We start from the raw sequence: 22735 nt of genomic DNA, 5'->3' as shown, positions 1-22735 counted from the left end.
AAATGTCAAACGTATACGGAGTATGTATGTACTCTTTCACCGAAGTAAGTGCACTTCAAATTTTATTAGAGAGAACAACGATGCTAGTAAAATTAATTACCCTTTGGGAAAAAATGGTTAAAAAAACTTACCAAAATTATTTTTTTCGAGAACATGTCCGTTGACACATCATTTAATTAAGGAGGAAAAACTTAACAAAATTATTTAGTCTCCAGCTAAATGCACACTCTTTTTGGGATCTAAATCTTAGAAGTGCATTTATTTTAAAACAAAGTATACGACAGCTGTTAGTTCTTAACACATTGGTAGGTAGTGCAGACAAGAACAGCCGCATATACCACTGTAATGCTGTCACACCACTACAATGTTGTCGATCTGCAGATAGCCAGATAGTGTATGGTATTACATAATAATTGCACGGCATGGCATAAGTGTGCATACAGTACATGCTTTCATGGACATCTCTCCTAATGAATTGTGAATGTTGAAATCACAAAGCGCCACATATATATACATAAAAGTGGTAGCCTTCTTATCTTATTATTATCACAACCACACAAATTTACCTATCTATACTCTACTAATAAGCTACTCCCAAAGAGCAGGACTGCAGTCTGCATTGGATTCCGTCTACATTTTGGGATCCCTTGCATTTTACGTACATGCAGCGAGCGGCGTGTGAGTAGGGAAGAGCGGAACCAAAGTTTTACAAGACAACAAGACCAAGGACACGACATGCACAAGGGCCAAAATAAATGGCGGGCCCGGCCCAAGTTGGTGGATTGCTAGGCGCCAATCGCGTCAGCATCAACATCACCCTAGTCCCCCTCTTGTCCACCTGTCGTCGTCCACCCCTCCACCACCTCGGCCAGCGCGGCGGCGGCGGCGCCCCCGTCGCGGAGGCCCTCGGCGGCGGCCTTCTGCAGCTCGGCCACCTTGGCCCTGACCGCGGCGCCCTTCCCTTCGCCCTGCATCATCTCCCTTACCGTGGCCGCGATCTTCTCCCTGCCCTTTGACTCGGGCACCCGGAGCGCGGCGCCGACGCCGTCGGAGAGCATCACGGCGTTCTGCTTCTGTTCCGCGTAGAGCGGCCACGCCACCATGGGCACGCCGTAGACGAGGCTCTCCAGCACGGAGTTCCAGCCGCAGTGGGTGAGGAACCCGCCCGAGGCCGCGTGCGCCAGCACCTTGGTCTGCGGCGCCCAGGACGGGACCACCAGCCCCACGCCGCTGGCGGTGATTCGATCCACGAAGCCCTCCGGGAGGTAGGCGAAGGGGTCCTGCTTGCTCTCGGCGTCGTAGTAGTTGTCGTTGACGGCGCCCTCGTCGCTGGGGCTCCGCACCACCCACAGGAACCGCTGCCCGCTGAGCTCCAGCCCCAGCGCCAGCTCCCGCATCTGCTCCGTCGGCAGCGCGCCACCGGAACCGAACGAGACGAAGATCACCGACCTCGCCGGCTGCCGGTCCAGCCACTCCAGGCACAGCGCGTCCTTATCGTCCCTGCGTCCGTCGGCGTGGATGAGCGGGCCGATCGGGTACACCGCGGGGCGGTGGTCCGCCGGCTGTCGCAGGATCTTGGCGGGGCCCGGCTCGACGGCGTCGAAGGAGTTGACGAGGATGGCGTCCGCGTCCCGGTACTTTTCGCCGTGGTGCACCATCCAGCGGTAGCAGGGGTCGGACTTGTCCTGCAGCGGCATCAGGATGTCGGGCCCCGGGATGGGCACGCACCCGGGCAGCTGCAGCGGCTCGGGGAGGTCCCGGAACTCGCACGGCACCGAGGCGTCGAGCTCCGGGAGGTGGAGGATGAGAGTGAGCGCGTGGAGGTTGGTGGGGAAGAAGATGCACCGCCGCCGCACCCCGGCCGCGCGCGCCGCGTCCAGGGAGTCGGCGCCGAACAGGTCCGCCACGAACGCCGCCAGGCGTCCGCCCGTGCTCCGCTTGAGGTCGAGGAGGATGCTCGTCAGCGCCGGCACCGAGCGCGCGCACTCCTCGGACATGAGCGTCTCGATGGCGGCGCCGCGGGGCAGGTCGGAGAGGTCGACGGGCCGGAGCGAGAGCGAGGACACCGCGGGCGGGAGCGAGGCCAGGAACGCGCGCTGCGTGGCCGACGCCGTGGACGCGAACGTGATGAGCGTCGCCGTGGCCCCGTGCCGCGACGCCAGCCGCTTCGCCAGCTCCGCCAGCGGGATCAGGTGCCCCATCCCGGGCGTCGCTAGCATCGCGACATGCGGGCCCCGGACGGAGCCATTGCAGCAGCCGGCGGCGGTGGAACCGTTGCTGCTGCTGCCGTTCTCCATTTTTGGGCGGGGGCAGGGGAGCGGTTACTGCGGTGCGGTGCGGCGGCCTTTTCTCCGGGTGGTGTTGAATGGGCAGCGACGCCTGATGTGGGTGGTGGCTGTCTGTGGTGATGGTGGGCTTTGGCCTGCCGGTGCCGGGACGTGTGGTGCGGCCGGGGTTTATAAGGGAAGGGCCAGGGGAGGCAGCCATGGTGGGGGTGTGGGGGCGGAGGCAATAATTCAGGCATGATGTGTGGGACGGTGAGGTCAGGGAGATGTCATGATGACGCACGCTCGTGGGAGCCGAGACCTATGTTGGGTGTTGGGCTGGGCTATATTGGTCCATCTCGGTGTACGGACTGTCTTTTTTTTTTCCCTGTTTACCACTCGTGTTTTTCTTTTCTATATATCTCTGGCTTCTAGAATCTAGATACAACAATACTATCAGGAAGTGCCAAGTAAGGCCTTGTTTCAAATGCGGGATTTTTTTTTTCTGGTACCAATGTTTTTCATATGAAATTAAACTGCTGGTTCCTATAAAATTCCTTAGCAATTTGTGAAATTCTTGCATTCCAAATAGGTCCTAGGTTTTCTGATTTCATTGACTTTTCTGTTCGTTTTGTGATGAGAGCGCAAAATAGGTGCTTGATACACGATGTAATCTTCTATAAATTTTTGAAGGGACAAGCAGTTCGTGTGGGTGCTCATTTGTCCGCCCATGTTCGTCTACCGTTCGCCCACCCCGTTCCTCATCCCAACCCAATCTCCCCACCTATGTCCTCTCAGGACTCAGGCTCTCACGATGACCTATGCAAACCAGCATTTGGCTTGGCCCTGTCTGCAGACCTCACCATCCCCATTTAGAGGTCTTCTCCGTCTCCAATCCGTGCCATGGAGGATCTCGCCGGGGCGTCGCTGACGCATCTCGGCAGACTCGACGTTCACTCTGCCTCTAATGCGTTGAATGATCTGGAAAATTTCCATTAAGTACAACTCGCACATATGTATGGCACAATTTCTATACAGTAGATTAACCGTAGATTTCCATTTTCCCAGTTCGTTGGATGATTTTCCACTTTGATCAAGGGAAAAGGTTAGTCCGGCACCGCATTGCGCGGCTGCGGCGCAGCAAGGGAATGGAGAGCATTGGACGATGCCGCTCCTCTCGGCGAGGACGACGCTGCGTCCCTGCCCACGTGCGGTGGTTCTAGCGGTGCGCGGCGACGCCGTGGACGGCGTGATCCGCGCCGGTCTCCGTTAACTAGGAAACGGATTCAGGTCAGGGCTGGACACGGAGCTCTGGTTCGACGGGCGGCCAGTCCCATTTGGGATCCAGTAGAAAATTAGTTAAGAAAATATTAGTTTGTTATACCTAGGCTGCTTTAAGATCCGTGCAATTTTTAAAAAGAGGAGTATTAAAGCAGTTCTTAGTAAGTAAGCCCTGAAGAAATGGAAAATGTAGCATGCATCTTGAGTATCCTTTTTTCCTTTGTCCAATTGTGTGATGCGATGGGATGGGCCGGTTCGCGTGCGCGTGTCACCAACCGGTTACGGTTTCGTCATCTCCAACTCCAGCTCCAAGCGTTGGGAAATCGTATAGCACGACTACACGGTGCCACGGTGGACGACCAAGCGTCGCCGCCGTTGGTTACTAGTAGTACCACTGTTACGTGCTGTACGCTGTTAGTATCACGTGTACGCCGCTCACCATCAGCCGTGCACGCACGCACGTACGTGCAGGCCGGGTGGCATGGATCGTGTGGTTCCGAATTCAGATTCAGAAGCCGTCACGTCCGGTCCAACTTTTGGGCGTTGACTGCAGAGTTGGTGGACCGGTCGTCAGCTGTACTGCTCCTACTACTTGGCGTCTACTACAGGCGCACGTGTGGCGACTGGCGAGCCTAGGCAGAGGCAGCTATCACTATCAAGGCGTGCGTCTCGGGCTTGGTCTCTCTGTGTCCGCGGGCCGCACGTGGCGATGCTAGCGACGCCCGGGATGGGTCACCTGATCCCGCTAGCGGAGCTCGCGAAGCGGCTGGCGTCGCGGCTCGGGGCCGCAACGACGCTCATAACCTTCGCGTCCACGGCGTCGGCGACGCAGCGCGCGTTCCTGGGCTCGCTGCCGCCCGTGGTGACCTCGCTCTCGCTCCCGCCCGTCGACCTCTCCGACCTGCCTCGCGGCGCCGCCATCGAGACGCTAATGTTCGAGGAGTGCGCGCGCTCGGTGCCGGCGCTGACGGACATCCTTCTCGACCTGAAGCGGAGCACGGGGGGGCGCCTGGCGGCGTTCGTGGCGGACCTGTTCGGCGCCGACTCCCTGGACGCGGCGCGCGCGGCCAGGGTGCGACGGAGGTGCATCTTCGTCCCCACCAACCTCCACGCGCTCACGCTCATCCTCCACCTCCCGGATCTCGACACCTCGGTGTCCTGCGAGTTCCGCGACCTCCCGGAGCCGCTACGCCTGCCCGGGTGCCGACATTCTGATGCCGCTGCAGGACAAGTCCGACCCCTACCGATGGATGGTGCACCACGGCGCCAAGTACAGGGACGCCGACGCCATCCTCGTCAACTCCTTCGACGCCGTCGAGCCGGGCCCCGCCAAGATCCTGCGCCAGGCGGCGGACCACCGACCCGCGGTGTACCCAATCGGCCCGCTCATCCACGCCCACGGCGGCAACGACAAGGATGCGCCGTCGCCGTGCCTGGAGTGGCTGGACCGGCAGCCAGCGAGGTCGGTGATCTTGGTGTCGTTCGGGTCGAGCGGCGCGCTGCCGACGGAGCAGATGCGGCAGCTGGCGCAGGGGCTGGAGCTCAACGGGCAGCGGTTCCTGTGGGTGGTGCGTGATAGACATAAAACATGATCACTCACCTGATCTAGCGTGTCTATTCGTTTTTGGAATAAACAGTCACTATTGAAGACGCGCTCTTTGCCGAGTGCCTGGGTCACTCGGCAAATGCCCTATTGCTCTCGGCAAAGAGCAAACGGCAAAGCCGCATCCGGCGAAGGGTTCTTTGCCGAGTGCCGTTTGTTGGGCACTCGGCAAAGAAAATTGGCCGTCAGCCGTTGACGGCGTCTTTGCCGAGTGCAGGGTCAGGAAGGCACTCGGCAAAGCTTTTCCCTTTTTTTTTGAAAAATTCTTTGCGGAGTGCCTTCTTGACCCGGCACTCGGCAAAGAATTTTTTTAAAAAAAATCCTTTGCCGAGTGCCTTCCTGACCTAGCCCTCGGCAAAGAAAAAAATATATTTTTTTGAAAAATCCTTTGCCGAGTGCCTAGCTGAGACGACACTCGGCAAAGAAAAAAAAAATTTTGAAAAATTCTTTGCCGAGTGCTAGAGTCCTGGCACTCGGCAAAGTTGGGAAACACATGGTAGTGTACACAGCTTTGCCGAGTGCCAACTGGCATTCGGCAAAGAGATCTGGTAGCGCATTTTTTGGCAGCTTTGCTGAGTGCCAGGGCAAAAGGTGCTCGGCAAAGGCTCTTTGCCGAGTGTTACACTCAGCAAAGTGACCAATTTTTTTTGTTTTTTTTGTTTTTTGCTTTCGATCACTGCAAACACAACATATGGCATATATATCACATCCATCACATATATACTACATCCAGCACCTTATATGTCACAATCCATCACACATACCACATGAATCACATCTGTTCACCACATGTCATAGTAATTCCATCCATTATTCGACAGGATTCCACATCATTCAACAAGTAGTTCAAATCCATCACCACATGTCACAATAACACATGCATGACAACAACATTGTCTCGGACAGAAATCCATTGCGAAGAGAACAAGACATGAAACTACAAGCGCTACTCACTGAAGTGGCCCTTGATGTGGCCATCCTGCTGACGACGGGGAAGGAAACATCTGCTGGTTCGGAGTGCCCTGAGCTGGGTTGTTCGAACCCACCGACTGAGGCTATATACAGGAGAAGAGATTGCATGAGACAAGATTAGTTGAATAGCGATTGTAGCAATTCCTTGCATGTGTGACATTACTCTCTGGAGTAGCGGAGTGAGGAGGCTGAGGTGGACCCATTAACCCAGGAGGCATAGCAGCACCCGTCGTAGTTTGCATCCAGGCAATAATGTCTGCCAACCTTTTCTCCTGGGCGAGTTTGTCGACCTCCCGTGTGGCCCGCTCGGCCGCCAACCCCAGCTCCAGCTCCTGGGCCCTCCTGTTTGCTTCTTCCACCTGGGCCTACAAATTGTTGCAAAGCTAATGTTACAATAATGCAAAGGAAATAGAGTTGTGTAAAGATCAATGTACGACGAGTAAAACATGAATAACCTGGAGTGTGTCGACCCGGTGCTGTGAAATGCTCGGCCGTGAGCGTATCGCTGGGAGTGAGGAGGTGGTCGTGCTCTGTGCTCGGATCTGGGAGAGAGTGGGAGTAGAGGCCGTGTCGATCACGCTGTCGCCAATCCAGTAGCGGCCATGCTTCTTGCCTTGTCCAATCCTCATGACGGTGTTTGCATCAATGTTGTTGGTCCGTGGATCGTACTCCGGCCCATGGATCGACCTTGCCGCCGCCGTGTACTCCGTGATTTTCTCGTAGGCGCTCGAGTTTGTGTACACCTCGGCCGGGTCGTCCGGGTTGAAGGAGACGTCGGACGACGCCTTGCCCTTGTGTGCCATGGCAAATGCGGCGAAGTTGAAGCACTCTTGGCCTTGATGTGCCGCCGACTGCAAGAACGAAAACAAGATGATTAGAATTCTTTGCTGAGTTCAACGAAAGCAAGAAGAATAGAAACATGACCACGTACCCATGCTCGGGCGTATCCGGAGAGGTTGCGGTTGCCTTGATGGTGTGATACACCTGGCATGAACAAACGCCGCTGCCGGGCAGCCGCATGCTGAGCGGCCCACTCCGCGCTTAACCACCTGTCCACCATCTTCGCCCAAGCCACGGGGCACCCGTTGCACCACCAAGGAATCACCTACACGTCATCAAGTAGTTGACATATTAGAAAAACAAGTGATTCGTACTTAATCTCAAAAGGAACCAATTTTAATGTTCTTTAGCTACCTCAAGGAACTGGGGTTTGGTCAGCGTCAAGTCTTGTTCTCGGATGTCCTTCTTGGTGACCTTCTGTCCGAGCTTCGTCCCATAGTAATCTATGATGGCCTGGAGTCATGCCTCATGATGGACGTCGACGACGCGTTTCCTGCAAGCTCACTTAGCCACTGCCTCTGCCGTGCCCTCGAATCCGTCGTCAAGTTTGAAGTACTCCTGCATATACAGACACGATGTATGCATTAGTTATTTCAAGTAGAGTCCAATGAGTGCGTTGTATTGAGCCATGTAGTGCGAGGAAGACTTACCCAGAACTCCCAAATGACGAGCGCAGCCACGGTGCCTGCTTCCACGTGGGGGGCGGACTCGTAGTGGGCAAACGTGAAGGCGGGCTCGAGGTTCCCGACATGCATGACCATGCCAGGGAAGTGTCTCCTGCATATGAGACCTAGGATGCCATTGACCAATTCATCAATCAGAGGCTCCATGAAGACACCCATCTTCTTCCCTGGGTGTCCAGGAATTATCAATGATAAGAATACGTTCTGACGTTCAAAGGCGACGCCGGGGGGGAGATTGAGGGGGATGACGAACACAGGCCAACATGTGTAGGGGGCAGCCATCAAACCATAAGGATTGAACCCATCTGTTGCCAGCACAACACGTACGTTACGAGGCTCTGATGCTTTCTCATGATGAATGCCATCAAAGTGGTTCCATGCTTCACCATCGGACGGATGTACCATCTTGTCAGGATTGTATCGTGTACCCTGTTTGTGCCACGTCATCTGCTTAGTGGATTCCTCGCTCATGTATAGCCGTTGGATCCTCGGCATGAACGGGAGGTACCGTAAGATTTTCATCGGGACGGTAAGCTGCTTCTTGTGGCCATCCCCAGAGTCTACCTCTAGGTACCTGGAGGATTTGCATTTCAGACAGTACTTTTCATGCTCATGTTCTTTCCTAAAGAGGACACACCCATTCGGACAAGCATGTATCTGCTCGTAAGGCATCTTGAGTCCATCAAGGAGTTTCTGGCACTCGTACAGGCTCTTTGGTAGAACGTGGCCCTCCGGAAGCATGCTAGCAATCAAGGCCAACATACCATCGAAGTGTTGTCGACCCATGTTGATCTCGGCCTTGAACCCCATCATGCGTCCAATGGCATCGAGTTGTCCGATCATGAAGGGGTTTCTATGCCGAAGACATCATGTCATAGAATGCCTTTGCGGATGCCTCCGTCTCCTCCGCACGTCCATCAGGGATCTGTGCTTGTTGATAGTCATCTAACATGTGTGCAACCCCGCCATCATCATCAACATGCTCGAGGCGTGGTCTCACCACTTCCTCTCTCATCCGATGGGCTTCACCGTGGTGGATTCACCGGGTATAGTCCGGCATAAAGCCATGCTTCTGAAGATGTATACCCATGTTGTCCTTCTTTTGCCATTTTCTATTTGCACACATGTTGCATGGACACTTCATTAGATGTGCTCTATTCACACCCCTGCCGAATGCACGGTCCAAGAAAGCATCGGTCTTCTACCCCCATACAGTGCTGAAATCACTCTGACTTCTATATCCCGTGTACATCCACTCACGGTCATCCATTCTCTAAAATAGATATCAACGAGTAACGTAACCATCAACTGCATCTACGTGGTGTTCCTACTATCTAATAGGTGAGGATATGTCCTAATCCCACCCGCGGATGCGTAGACGAGGTTAGTTTCCATGGTCTACTCCGAGCCGAGACAGAATTTCGGCAGCACCTCCCCGCTGTTCTCCAGATACACGTCCTAGCAGGGAGAGTGTGTATCCGGAGAACAACACGAAGGTGATGCCAAAACTCTGTCTCGGATTGGAGCAGACCATGGAAACTAACCTCGTCTACGCATCCGTGGGCTGTCCAGAAAATGTGGACAATCCGAAACAGATACGGTTATACATATGCAAAGATCTGCATACTTCCAACCGTATCTCTTTCGGACGGGAGACGCCTAACTGGGTTACACCGATCTACGACAATGATAAGGAAGAGAGGTTATTTATACCTAGGGTAGCGGTGGAGTCAGGCTAGCGGGGCAGTGGCGAGTCGGTGCAGTGGCGAAGCGAGGCTGTGCAGGCAGGACCGTAATACCGACGAAGACGATCGGGGTCGCCTAGGTACTACGGGTCCCCTCCGACAGGTCCTGCTCTGCAAAACAAGCAACACAACACTATAAGTTGAAAATTTCGGTAGAACCTCCCCTGTACAGGGAGGTTTCTAAAACCTACAAAAAATAACGGCACGAAGGCCGACATTCACAAGGGCACGAAGGCCGACATTCACGACATTCACAACGGCACGAAGGCCGACATTCACAAGGGCACGAAGGCCGACATTCACAACGGCACGAAGGCCGACATTCACAAAGGGACGGTGCATATACCTTGGGCGGTGGCGGGACGTGCACGCGCAGAAGAAGACACCGAGAACTCCTCCTCCTTCCTCCTCCTTCTCCTTCTCTCCCCCTTCCTCCTTCCTCCTCTCCTTCTTCCCCTTCTTCTCTTCTTTTCCTCTTCTTCTCCTTCTCCTTCTCTTCCCCTTCCTCTTTCTCCTCTTCTCCTTCCTCCTACTTCACCTCTGCCTCCTCCCCTCCAAGAACCGACGGCGAGGGGGCGGGGGCGGGCTGGGCGCGGCCCCCACGGGGATGGGAGGTGAAGGCGGCCCTCCCTCTCCTTCTCTGGCGTCAGTGGGCCACCGGCGTTTAGCGGCGCCGGTGGGGGCGCGGGTGGGGCGCGGAGGGGAGGGGAGGGGAGGAGAGGCGGGCGCACGGGTGGGGCAGGCAGGCCGGAGCGGCAGCGTCGGTGGCCGCCGGCGCGGCGCGGGACCGCAGCAGCGGGCGGCGGGGCTGGGGGCGGGCGCGGGCGGCGGTGCTGGGGGCGCAGGGCGGGGACGCGGCGCGGGGATGGGGGCGCGGGGGTCGCCGGCGGTGGCGGGTCTCGCCGGCGGGGGGCGGGCGGGCGGCGACAGCGGCGGGCCACAGAGACGGGTGCGGGGGCCCGTGCGCGTGTGTGGCCGATGGGGCTTCGGGGTGGGCCGGCCGAAGGAAATTCCCTTTCCTTTGCCGAGTGCTCACGAACTGGCACTCGGCAAAGGATTTTTAATTTTTTTTTCAAATATCTTTGCAGAGTGCCGTAGATATGGTGCTCGGCAAAGAGTTTTCTTTTTTTTAAAAAAAAGAAACAATCGTACTTAAAAGAAAAAAAACTTACCTCTTTGCCGAGTGCCGCAGATCTGGCACTCGGCAAAGCTCAGATAAAAAAAATCCGAAATCGTCCGCGTTTTTTTTAAAAACATTCACCTTTGCCGAGTGCCCCCCGTTAGGCGCTCGGCAAAGCCTCTTTGCCGAGCGCCTAACGGGGGGCACTCGGCAAAGGTGACGGCAAGTACCCCTGTCAGCTCTTTGCCGAGGGCCGTCCTTTGCCGAGTGCCCAGCACTCGGCAAATAGGCTCTTTGCCGAGCGTCGGTCTTCGCCGAGTGCCGGGCACTCAGCAAAGGGAGCTTTGCCGAGTGCCAGTCTTCGCCGAGTTCCTGGCACTCGGCAAAGAGCTCTTTGTCGAGTGCCCGACATTTAGCACTCGGCAAAGCCGGCGACACTCGGCAAAGCCAGGCTCTCCCGTAGTGAGTTACTAGTACATGATTAATAGATGAGCCGGTGCGCCTTTGGCCACAGCACGCGCCCGCTCAACGTGCAGCGGCGGCTCGAGCCTTCTTCTCGCGTGCCGACGAGGCGGCAGCGCGATGCAGCGGCGAAGTAGGCCTCTTCCCCTTCCCCTTTTCTTCTCTGATTGGATTTTTCTTTCTTTTCTTCTCGGATCTATCCGATTTAGAGTTGAGGATGGGATTAGGATCGAGATTAGGGTTAGGGTTTCCTTACTGTTCATCTCCCCCGAGCGGCTTGCGTGGGTTAGGGTTTCCGTACTGTTCATCTTCCCCGAGCGGTTTGCGCGAGTTAGGGTTAGGGTTTGAGTTGCTTTTCAAAACCGAGACCTTTCTCTTACTTCTTTTCTTTTACCCGAATTGGGTTTAGGGTTCGATGAACCCTCTGTTTAGATCCCTAAACGGATCTATCACCTCCTTCTAAATGCTGCTACTCAGTTTTCTTTTCCGATAGGCTAGATCTACACCTAGTTAGGCTTTGATAACATTGATAGACCTAAAACAGGATCACTAGTCATAGATCTAGCGTGTATACTTGCTTTTAGAATAAACAGTGAGAGAGAGAGGTCAAGGAGATGCAAACCATCGGCCGCCTTTGAGGAAGATGGGCTCGCCATCGCGATGCTTGGTGAAGACCCGGTGGCGGTGCTGTGTCGAAGGGCGACGGTGCAGTGGTGGCATGGCGGTGGCGGTGCTTCCCGTCACTGGCTGCGCACCCTCTGTTAGATCGGATTAGGGTTGTGTCGGTGGGCGACTATAGCTCAGGTGAACCTCGTGATTTGAGCCATCGGTCCCCACCTTTCTTTTATTGCGTAGTGTGACGGGGGCCCACAAACCATGTAGGGTTGAGCGCCCCCGATCAGGGCACGGATTCAAGGGCCTGGAAATCACCTAACAGTGCGGAGCCCCAGCGACGAGGGCGACGTCAATGACAACTACGACGCCGAGAGCAAGAAGGACCCCTTCACCTACCTCCCGGAGGGCTTCGTCGAGCGGACCACCACCAGAGGCATGGGGCTGGTGGTCCCGTCCTGGGCGCCGCAGACCAAGGTGCTGGCGCACGCAGCCACCGGCGGGTTCCTCACCCACTGTGGCTGGAACTCCGTGCTGGAGAGCCTCGTCTACAGCGTGCCCATGGTGGCGTGGCCGCTCTACGCCGAGCAGGCCATGGGCGGGTTCCTTACCCACTGCGGCTGGAACTCCGTGCTGGAGAGCCTCGTCTACAGCGTGCCCATGGTGGCGTGGCCGCTCTACGCCGAGCAGAGGCAGAACGCCATGATGCTCTCCGACGGCGTCGGCACCGCGCTCCGGGGGCCCGAGTCGAAGGGCAGGGAGAAGATCGCGGCGACGGTGCGGGAGGTGATGCAGAGCGAAGGGAAGGGCGCCGCGGTCAGGGCCAAGGTCGCTGAGCTGCACAAGGCCGCTGCCGAGGGCCTCCGCGACGTGGGCGCCGCCGCCGCCGCGCTGGCCGAGGTGGTCTAGGGGTGGACGACGACAGGTGGACAAGAGGAGGACTAGGTGATGTTGATGCTGACGCGATTGGCGCCTAGCGATCCTCCTCATCCGCCACCTACTTGGGCCGGGCCCACCGTTTATTTTGGCCCTTGTGTATGCCGTCTCCTTTGGTCTTGTCTTGTAAAACTTTTGGTTCTGCTCTCCTCCCTGCTCACATGCTCGCTAGCTGTACGTAAAAATGTAACTACCCTCCAATCCAATGCAGCCCTGGTAGTACTAGTTTATATTAGTAGTAGAGTTAGATAGGTAATTCGTGTGGTGATGATAAGATAAGAAGGCTTCCACTTTTATGTGGCACTTTTGTGATTTGAATATTCACAATTTCATTAGGAGAGATGTCAATGAATAAGTATTGTACTGTATGCACGTACACGCATGCCATGCCTTGCAATATCCTATCCGGCTTTCTGCAGATTTTGACAACATTCTAGTGGTGTGACAGCATTTATAGTGAGTGGTATGCGGTTGTTCTTGTGTGCACTACCTACCAATGTTTTAAAACTAACAGCCGTAGTATTCTTCTCTTTTCTACACCTAAAAAAAACTCTAAAGTAATCATCTACCTGGTGATACAAAAAACGTATATTATCCGAGCACAAAGACTAAAAAAAACATACCAAATGCGTATAATATCTGGCCGCGTCGAGTGTGAAATCCAAAATCACGCGAGTCACCTTGCCTGGCGAGCGATGGCAGGCCAAAACCATACCAAATACATGTACTATCCGGCCGCGCCGAGTCACCTTGCCTGGCGAGCGATCCGCGCGCACCATGCACACCAACCAGGTTCCCTCACGCCTTGCGTCTGGCCAGGGCTCTTCTTTATTACCCAAACCAGAATTACTTTTGATTACCTAACGCACATGATAGAGGACTCTTCACCGCCTGTCCGGTTTAGAAAAAGAAACGATAGGAGTATCATCGTGCAAGGCAGGCCAGAGTCATTAAACGTGCATCCATGGCTATCGCGATTTTCAAATTAAGAAACTATAATGATATGCAATATAATTTATAGAAAAGAAAAAAAGTAAAAGTAAAAAAAGAGAAGTGATAAACTCCTTATGTAACAAAATAAATCAACTTCCTGAGAAATCAAAAAATGGCTTAAGTATGGTAGCCAGTGCAAGTATTTTCCTTTTGAATTTTGTATGTCAGTATAGCAGATTATTTAGTGGTTTTAATCTCATCACAAACAAATAGTATGACGGACTAAAAGAAATTCAACTTAGGATCCCGTAGCCGTAGGTACAAAATAATTTCCTCAGGTCCACTTTAGATAGTTTTGATGAACAAAGTTGTTATACTATGAACTAGATTGTTTTGATTATACGCGATCACGTCAAAACTTGAATTACGTTCTAATTGAACATGAATCATAAGGACAAATTTAGCTACAAATGTAATGTCGTGAATATCTCACTCAAAGTAATTTTTTTGTAATATTATAACAACAATCAAATTTAAATTATTGTGGTAATTTTAAATACCGTGCAACGCACGGGCATGATTCTAGTTGTTTTAAAATAAATGCACTTCTATGATTTTAAATTTATCCCAAAAATGAGTGGACATTTAGCTGTACACCAAATAATTTTAGTAAGTGTTTTTAATTTTTATTCCTAAAGTGCAATTATTTATTATTGCATTCCGGAGCAACATTTTAGTAGCATATATCATTGATCTCTCTAATAAAATCTAAAGTGCACTTTATTTTGGGATGGAAAGAGTATACGTTGGACATTTGCGGTGCGAGCAGAGCTAGCACTTGTCCTGGGCAGCAGGGCTGCGGTGGGGTGTGGGCGTGACTGAATCCTTGTCGAAGAATTGTGTTTGTGACTCCGCGCACCTGCGTTGTGGCCCGCGGCAGCTGCATGATCGTGGTTTGCTGAAAAGCTACGTTGAAAAATACTGATAGCTAATTTTATCGTTAGATAAAAATACTATACCATTTCCGATAAGCATAAGTTCAAGCGAAAAAGGATGAACGGATAATAAAGTTTCATGTCACTGCTGGCACAGCAAAGTCCTTTGGATATCTTGGGTTTATTTATTCCTGCATGCACGTCTTACCGCCCGCCCGCCTTAAGAAAATCGAGCACGTACGTACGGCTCCTACTACCCGATCCCTACTTGGACCTTGGTCGTCGTATTAGGAGCGCCTAGCTTACAGGTATGTCGTCATTCGTACGTACTGAGGTTAGCAGCGTGTCGTCCGTGGCACACACATGTCGGCATCTATCTATAAACCCGGCCACACTCCACACACACAGACACAGCATCGCTTATTTGTCCACATCGATCTCGCCAGCGATATATGCCCCGGCCGGATCCACGTCCACGGATCCGTCGCTTTCTTTCGTCCATCTGCCACCCTGTACGTTCCAGACTGCCGCGGCCTCTGTGGACATCTGGACACGACTGCGCCCCAGATTCCCAGCAGCCGCGTCCGTGACTCCGTGCCCGTACGTGAGCATGCACGCGCGCTCCTAGTACGGCGTGCCGTCGGTCGGTCGGCAAAGCTGTAATCTATACTTTTTCCGGTAAACCAATAATATTTTTCTCGAATAATAAATCAGTTAATATTATTTTTAATTATGATTTATCAGCCAAACGAACGGGTAAAAATCGAGGCCCAGAAATAAATAAATAAAGGATAGCACGACGAAGCTGGGAGCGAGCAGCGGTTGACAGGTGAATTCGGCCGGCCGGTGGCTTGGCGTTTGGGCAAACAGGACGACGGTCGGCTCGCTACTAGCTGCGTGTATCGCGTGGTGACAACAACAGTGGACACCACAGCTTTGTTGGATCCATCGATCCGATTGTCAAGGACCGGGTCATGACGACGATGGACTACCTTAATTTGGCTTCTAAGGTTTTCTAGCAAAAATGTCCGTGCGTTGTAACATGACATACAATTTGTTGCGCGGCGCTCATGTCAATAATAATGGGCCACCAACGGAAGCTAGACCGATTGGTCGAAGCTTCCTGCGGCACCCCTCGGGTCCTGAGTTCGATCCCCATTGGGGGTGAATTTCAGGCCTAAGGGTAAAAAATCCCATCGTCTGTCCCACGCCAAAGTACAGGTATGTGGCCGGTCTCACGGGGATGCGGTGCCGCTGTATATAGGTGGGCCCGGGGTTCAGGGATTTTCTCGATCTGCGTGAGAAGATCTTCTTAATGAAATACCCGGTGGGACATCGTCCCCCCGCCGATCAAGTTTTTGTCAATAATAATGGGCTATCTATTTTTATCAGATTTTTTAATTTGAGCTTTACCTAATCTTAAATAAATAATACAATTTGTTGTGCGGTGCTCATGTCAATAATAATGGGCTATCCATTTTTATCAGATTTTTTATTTGAGCTTCGCCTAATCTTAAATAAATAATTTCAAATCCTATATATCATGGGACATGAGGAAGACACTAATACTCTATTGGATTTGTTTATTACATTAACCCTGCTCTCCATGTTAGCATTACCGGATTTGACTTAATTCAGTCTCTTATGATTTTTTTATAGAGCACTACTGGAAACTCGAATTGTTCTGTGGATGTTTAATTTTTCTGTGCGTTTTTTCGGTACGCACAGAAAAATTATGATTTTTCTGTCGGTTTCAAAATATCCCGACAGAAAAATATGAAAACCCAGAAAAAATCAGCACTCACAGAAAAATGCAAATTATTCTGTCGGTTCTTAAAAACGCACAGAAAAATATACGTACGTACAGAAAAATTCAAACGAGCAGGACCCCTCCCTTCTTCTTCCCTTCCTCTGCACCCGAACCCCAGCGCCCCCTCCCCCTCTCTTCTTCTTCCTCCGCACCCGAACCCCAGCGCCCCCTCCCCCTCCCTTCTTCTTCCTCCGCACCCGAACCCCGATGCCCCCTTCCCCTCCCTTCTTCTTCCTCCGCACCCGGACCCCCTCCCCCTCCCTTCTTCTTCCTCCGCACCCGAACCCCGGCGCCCCCTCCCCCTCCCTTCTTCTTCCTTCGCACCCAGACCCCAGCGCTCCCTCCCCCTCCCTTCTTCTTCCTCCACACCGGAACCCTAGTGCCCCCTCCCCTTCTTCCCCGGCACCCGGCCCCCAGCGCCCTCCCCTCCCTGCCGCCGCCCCTCCCCTTATTCCCTGGCGCCGCCCTCCCCAGCCTTCTTCTTCCCCGGCGCCGCCCCTCCCTTTCCCGGATCTAGCCCTCCCTCTCCCAGATCTGCCCGGTGGAGGCCGGTGGCGGCCGGATCTGGGCTCTGGTGGAGGCGGGCGGTGGGCGATGTGCGGCGTGGCGGCGGGCTTCGTGGTGTTGGCATGGTGGTGGTGGTCCCCGGCGCTGCCCCTCTCCGGCCTTCTTCTTCCCCGGCGCCGCCCCTCCCCGGCCTTCTTCCCCGGCGCCGTCCCTCCCTCTCCCGGATTCGGATCCGTGCAGATGAACTACATCGCTCTTCAAGAAAAGCTGCAAAGCACTATATAGGTAACAGAGCTGTAATCTAACAAGGGAATTTGGATTAAACTGCATATCTGTTGATTTGCTTATTATTCTTGCTTTTTTCTGCTTTGGCCATGTGAAGTTATTCACTTAAATGAGAGTTCTGATCTAAAAACTGTACAAACAATTAACTCTGGAGGATGCCATTACTGTGCCATTTTTGTATTTTTAAGTATGCCATTTTTGTATTTTTATTCTTATTATCTATGGTTCACCGTAGGATTATGTATAATGGCTAACCACATCTTGGTTCTGTATACCTTTTGAATTCCCGAACACTCTAATTGCACTTAATTAATATGCATTAGTGCATATGCACTACAAAAAGTATGCATACTAATTCGAGAAAAAGTGTGCATGCTAATTGCCATTTATAATTTATATATGGTTTGGATACACAGTCAAGCTAGAACTCATAAGATATTTTAGAAACTGCATATGTTAGGTCAAAGCAGCTAAAATTGAGTCTGTAGAAAATAATTTCAATTTAATACATCCTACGTAGCAAAGCTAGGTGAGAGGAGCTTCGAAATATGTTCCGGAGGCTGCAAACCTCTTTCATTTGAATCATTAATCTATTGTACTATAGTTCTTCAATAGACTTGAATATATTTTTTATGTCCTACTCCTAACATGGATTTTTACTGTTACAGATTCAAATAGATTTTCAAACTAGCAACATCCAAAATTAGAACTAAGTGTCTTATTAGAGCCACCACCACAATACCAAACAGAGCCCTAATCAGCAACTTGGATGCTACACCCTACATTCTCTTGTAGAGTGGATGATTTATTACATTTTTTCCTACAAAGAGGCTTACTACATTTGTTCAAAGGTTTATATTACTAATTGAGCGTTGTTGCTTTATTGCTCACAGAATTCTAGAAGCAAGTTCCTCCAAATGAACCATATCGTGTCATACTTGATGATGTTAGGGATAAATTGTACAACACACGTGAACGTTCTCGTCACCTATTGTCATCTGGAATTTCTGAGATTTCAGAGGAGGCAACTTTTACTAATGTTGAACATGTTTGCTCTTTTTCTGTGATATACATATTAGTGACTGCAGCCATCATACATATAGTAATCTAATTACCACCTTCTATGTTGCAGTTTCATGCCGCGCTGCTCTCCCCTTCCCTAACTATGCCTTGTGACTTTTGTTTTGTTTTGTACTACTCTTGAGTGGCTGTGATGAATCAAGTTTCTATTGGAGAACTTCTGCACTTTAGCACCTTATGAGCTGGTACTTGGGATATTTTGTTCTGTTTGCTGCTTAACTAGGATGGCTTGTACCAGTACAAGCAACCAGTTATGTGGCCAGTTCAATTCCCATTAGATAGAGAGAATTAAATTAAGTTCCAGGTGAAATTAAGTTGCAGTTGTCATGCTGATAATGGGTAAATCTGAGCCATTTCTCGAGTTCTTTTGCTCTTGTTCTTTTGCTCCAGGTAAAATATATGTAGTTCTTGTGCTTTTGACATACTGCTCTCTAATGGATCTAGAATGACCAATAGTTTCTTTTCTATTAGCTCAGTTCAATAAAGCTCTGTGATTTTTGCATTGCTATTTGTAGAAGAACATGACTTTTTTTGCATGCAAATCATATATTTGTTGCCTTGGACTGTGAAACTTAGGTAATACTTTCAAATGCGAAATTTCTGGAGATGGTCAACTTCTAGAAGAATGTTCTTCTCCTCTATTGTTAGTTCAAACCGTTGTTGAAAGTGCATCTAGCCCTTTAGTGGGTTTTGGATGATTGAATGACAATGTGATTAAAGGTCTAACCCGTTTGCTAAGTGTGAACAGGTAATAAGTTATCTCACAGATACTTAATGAAAAGCCAAAATGATGTGTTGTTGTATAAGCAATCTAGTTCAAGCACAAGACAACAATGCAAATGAAACTCATACAAAGGCTTATCTATTGTGGGATTCCATGTACTATGTGAAAGCAAGCTCGTTAGAATTAATTAATGAGACATGAGGGATTGCATATGGAATGGTCTCATATTTGAAGCTTGCTAAATTGAAATGAAAAAGATAACAATACATATGAATGGATGATTCAACACAAGATGTGACTTAATGGCTTGAGATGGTGAAGATAGCAAGGAAAGGCTTCGAGGTACTAAGCAAGGGTGAAGGGCAAGCGACGGCTTGGCAGCCGAAGAACCTCGCTAGGGTGAAGAAGGAAGTACTTGCATTTAGTTGAGGTACTAATCAAGCTATGATGGTCATATTGATGTGGAGGATCAAATCTATATTGGACAAGTTGATTAAAGTGACTTGATGCATTTGGAGTTATTCATATTTGATGAATGGAATCAAGTCACGTGCTCAAGATGGCTATGCTCAAGTGACAAGATTAATATTGACATGTTGGCACCCTCACTTGATGAAGATTGAAAGACACGGCATCAATTTAAAGAAGATCAACTCAAAAGGTTTAATTTCATTTTTCTTTTAATCTTGAGTTAATAGGTATGCTGTACTATTAAGAGGGATGCAAGTTTAGGTGGTCTGAGGAAGATAGAGTGCTCAAGCATAATAATAAAATCAAAAGAGAGACACTCTAGCACTTCACGAGCACATAGAATTTTTTTCTGTGACTGTCGGTGTCGGAAGTCCCGACGTAAGCCGGAACTCCCGACAGTCGGAAGTCATGACTCTTGCCGGAAGTGCTGACTCCCAGTCACTGCCTGTGCGGTGACTGTGGACGTCGGAAGTCCCGACGTGAGTCGGAACTCCCGACAGTCGGAAGTCCCGACCCAAGCTGGGAGTCCCGGCATCGATGGTTCTACTGACCTGCTGTCTGTGCACGTCGGAAGTCCCGACGTTCGTCGGAAGTTCCGACCGTCGGAAGTCCCGACGTTCGTCGGAAGTTCCGACGTTGGCTGTCTCAAGTGGACTTTGACCTCGCATGAACAGTGTTTTCTTCATACGTCGGAAGTCCCGAGATCTGCGTCGGAACTCCCGACGTAGATCTGAACGGTTAGATTTTGCCTTGGAGTATATATACCCGTCTCCTCCATTCTAACCGTTGCCCACTCATTTCATTGCGAAGAACACTCGGCCAAAACAGCCCCCAAGCATCCTAGGCTCTCCTCTCTTCAATCCTTTGCTTCCAACTTCGATTCCCAAAGGGTTTGAGTGATTGGAGAGTGGATTGAGTGAGAAAAACACTTTGAGCAAGCTTGAGCACTTGATTTCTTCGTCAAGCCGGTTTGATTTGCATTTGTTACTCTTGGGGATTTTTCCCTAGCCGGCGAGGCGTCGCCCAAGAGCTTCCATCTTGTGGAAGAGCCTTGGGAAGTTTGTATTACCCTTGTTTTCTAGTGAAGAAACTCAAGTGACCTTTGTGGTATCCTTGAGTGAGGCAAGGAGGTGGAAGAGACTCCGACCTAAGTGGTCACCTCAACAACGAGGACGTAGGAGCTCCTTTGTGGGGCTGCCGAACCTCGGGATAAATTCTTGTCTCCCGCGTGCTTGTTGTTGTTGTGATTTGCTCAAAATTACTTGCATTTGGTTGTCTCCCTCTCTCTAGCTATTTCTTAGGGTTTGGGCCTCGATCTACGGAGTGGTGGCTTATCAACGTCAAGAGAGTGACCCAACACCTTACCTTACCACTAGAAAGTGGGTTTGTAAGTTATCGGCATCATAAAGTTCATTTTAGCACTTGTAGTTCATTTCCCGTAGGGGTCGGAAGTGCTGACAGTTTGCGTTGGAAGTTCTGACCCAAACTGTTGGGACTTCTGACACGTCGGAAGTTCTGACCCTAACGTCGGGACTTCTGACACGTCGGAAGTTCTGACCCAAACTGTCGGGACTTCCGACATTAACTGACTAGTGCATTTTGATTCAACTCTTTGGTTGCCGCTGTTTGGCTCCCTAGGTTTATCTAGTATCTTTTATATACTTTGTGGCTAACTTGTGAGGGGTTGTATTACTTTGATTTGGAGTTTCCATTTTGGAAACTCCTATTACTAATCGTTTCCGCTTTTAAAGGTGTTGATTTTTCAGAAACGCCTATTCACCCCCCTCTAGGCGACATCCTAGATCCTTTCAATTGGTATCAGAGCCAGGTTCTCACCTAAAGCTTCACCGCCGTGAGAAAAGGATGTCGACGCCTATCGAGTTGGAGCCGGTGCTTCTCCAAAATGATGGTTCAAACTTTCTACCTTGGTCAATTCATGTACTCAATGCTTTTAGAGATATTAGTCCTCTTGTTGAGCATATTGTGTTTGCTAGCATACCTCTTCCTATAGTTGATTGGAGCAACTATAAGAATTTATCAAAAGAGGAAGAGATATGCGTGCAACTCAATGCTCAAGCTATTAATATCATTTTGAGTACATTGAGTGCAGAGGTTCAAGATGAGGCGATATTTAATGGACAACCACCTCCAGAGAGTGCTCATCTCATTTGGACCAAACTCATTGAGTTATATGGGAAATCCAAATGCGATGATGCACTTGAGGTCGAGTCAATGGAAAACATGTCCATTATGTCTTCATGCAGCGAAGAAGCCTCACAAGACCTCAAGAGCGCTGAGCCGGAGCAAGAGGTGCAAGCCGAGGCGACTGCGCTGTCTGCAAGCACATACCGGACGCGTTCGGTATCCCTGCCAAACGTGTCCGGTATGGTTGAGGCAGCCGGACAGCAGGCAGTCTGTGATGATGAGGCTCAAGCTCGGTGGCGGCCAAGTGATGAGTCAACCTCAGTATCTCATGATACTCATCACTTGTGTCTCATGGCCAAGAAAAGCAAGAAGAAGGCTAGCAAGAAAGATCAAGCCAAAGAGATAGCACGAGTAGATGATCAAGAAGAGAGTGATATTGAAATTGAAGATAGCTACACTCTTGATCATCTAAGCAACAAAGACAAGCTCATTCTCATGAAGCTAGTTGAGAAGAATGATGAGCTAGAGGAAGAGAATGAGAAACAAGAGCAATCACTTCAAAATCAAGAAAAGTTTCTCATCTCCAAATTGCAAGAGCTAAAGGCCATAAATGAGAGGTATGAAAAATTATCAATTGAGCATGCTTTAGTTACTAACTCCTCTTCTAGTGTTTCACAACTAGAGAAGGAAAACTTTGAGCTCAAGGCAAAATTAGATGAACTCTCAAGCAAATATAATGTGCTACAAGCAAACTATATTCATCTCAAGTGCTCTCATGAAGAATTAGTAGAATCAAGCATCATGCTTGAGGTGGCTCATGAGGTTGTGATTACAACGGTAAAATCATCTCAACCTCCTACTCACACACTCACTTGTACACAATCTCAATTGAATATTTCTTGTGCTAATGAGTGTGCTTCTCAAGCAAGCCAATCTTCGATTGAGCAAAAATTTATAGAAAACATAGAGCTCAAAGAAGAGGTGAAAAGATTAAAGAAAGATGTGATTCGATTGAAGGGTAAGGAGAAAGCACAACCTTCTCAAGATAACCGTGATAACATGGTGAAGAAGCTTGAGAAGGGTTCAAACCTTGCTTCCTTCAAAACCCAACAAAGGAATCACATTTCAAGCAAGGCCAACACAACCAAGAGCAAGAAACATGGAAAAAGTATGTGCTATGGTTGTGGATTGTATGGACATGAGTGGGCTATGTGTCCACATAAGAATTGGGCTGACAAGGTTGAAGCCGCCACTCAAAAGGCTTCAATCAAGGAGGCCAAGCAAGTGAAGAGTGATGGACAAAGCGCTTGTCTCATGAGCAAGAAAT

At 50.5% G+C, this 22735-nt stretch overlaps 2 protein-coding genes and 1 pseudogene across 2 annotated transcripts; 1 reads left to right on the top strand and 2 right to left on the bottom strand.

The window, feature by feature from the left end:
* Positions 1-511: 511 nt before the first annotated feature.
* On the bottom strand, positions 512-2439 carry LOC136484059 (hydroquinone glucosyltransferase-like). The gene has a single exon (XM_066481224.1). The coding sequence runs from the start codon at positions 2295-2297 to the stop codon at positions 819-821; it is 1479 nt and encodes a 492-aa protein (XP_066337321.1). The 5' UTR covers positions 2298-2439; the 3' UTR covers positions 512-818.
* A 1800-nt stretch (positions 2440-4239) lies between these two features.
* Positions 4240-12527, top strand: LOC136482553 (hydroquinone glucosyltransferase-like; annotated as a pseudogene).
* Positions 6204-7111, bottom strand: LOC136483907 (uncharacterized). Its single transcript, XM_066481085.1, has 3 exons — positions 7052-7111; positions 6576-6971; positions 6204-6485 (listed from the first exon to the last, which is right to left on the bottom strand). The coding sequence occupies exons 1-3, from the start codon at positions 7109-7111 to the stop codon at positions 6204-6206; spliced, it is 738 nt and encodes a 245-aa protein (XP_066337182.1).
* Positions 12528-22735: the final 10208 nt, after the last annotated feature.

The sequence above is a fragment of the Miscanthus floridulus genome, chromosome 9 (assembly GCF_019320115.1).
Source record: "Miscanthus floridulus cultivar M001 chromosome 9, ASM1932011v1, whole genome shotgun sequence".
Classification (NCBI taxonomy): domain Eukaryota; kingdom Viridiplantae; phylum Streptophyta; class Magnoliopsida; order Poales; family Poaceae; genus Miscanthus; species Miscanthus floridulus.
Note: the sequence above shows the minus strand (reverse complement) of the source record. Positions and strands in the feature narration are given on the sequence as shown.

What these genes read in the sequence shown, in the direction of transcription:
- LOC136484059 (XM_066481224.1), bottom strand. Translation starts at nt 2,297, where the DNA reads ATGGAGAACGGCAGCAGCAGCAACGGTTCCACCGCCGCCGGCTGCTGC.
- LOC136483907 (XM_066481085.1), bottom strand. Translation starts at nt 7,111, where the DNA reads ATGCCAGGTGTATCACACCATCAAGGCAACCGCAACCTCTCCGGATAC. An exon ending in CCGGATACGCCCGAGCATGG is followed by an intron (nt 6,972 to 7,051) that starts GTACGTGGTCAT and finishes TCGTTCTTGCAG; the next exon opens with TCGGCGGCACATCAAGGCCA. An exon ending in ACCGGGTCGACACACTCCAG is followed by an intron (nt 6,486 to 6,575) that starts GTTATTCATGTT and finishes AACAATTTGTAG; the next exon opens with GCCCAGGTGGAAGAAGCAAA.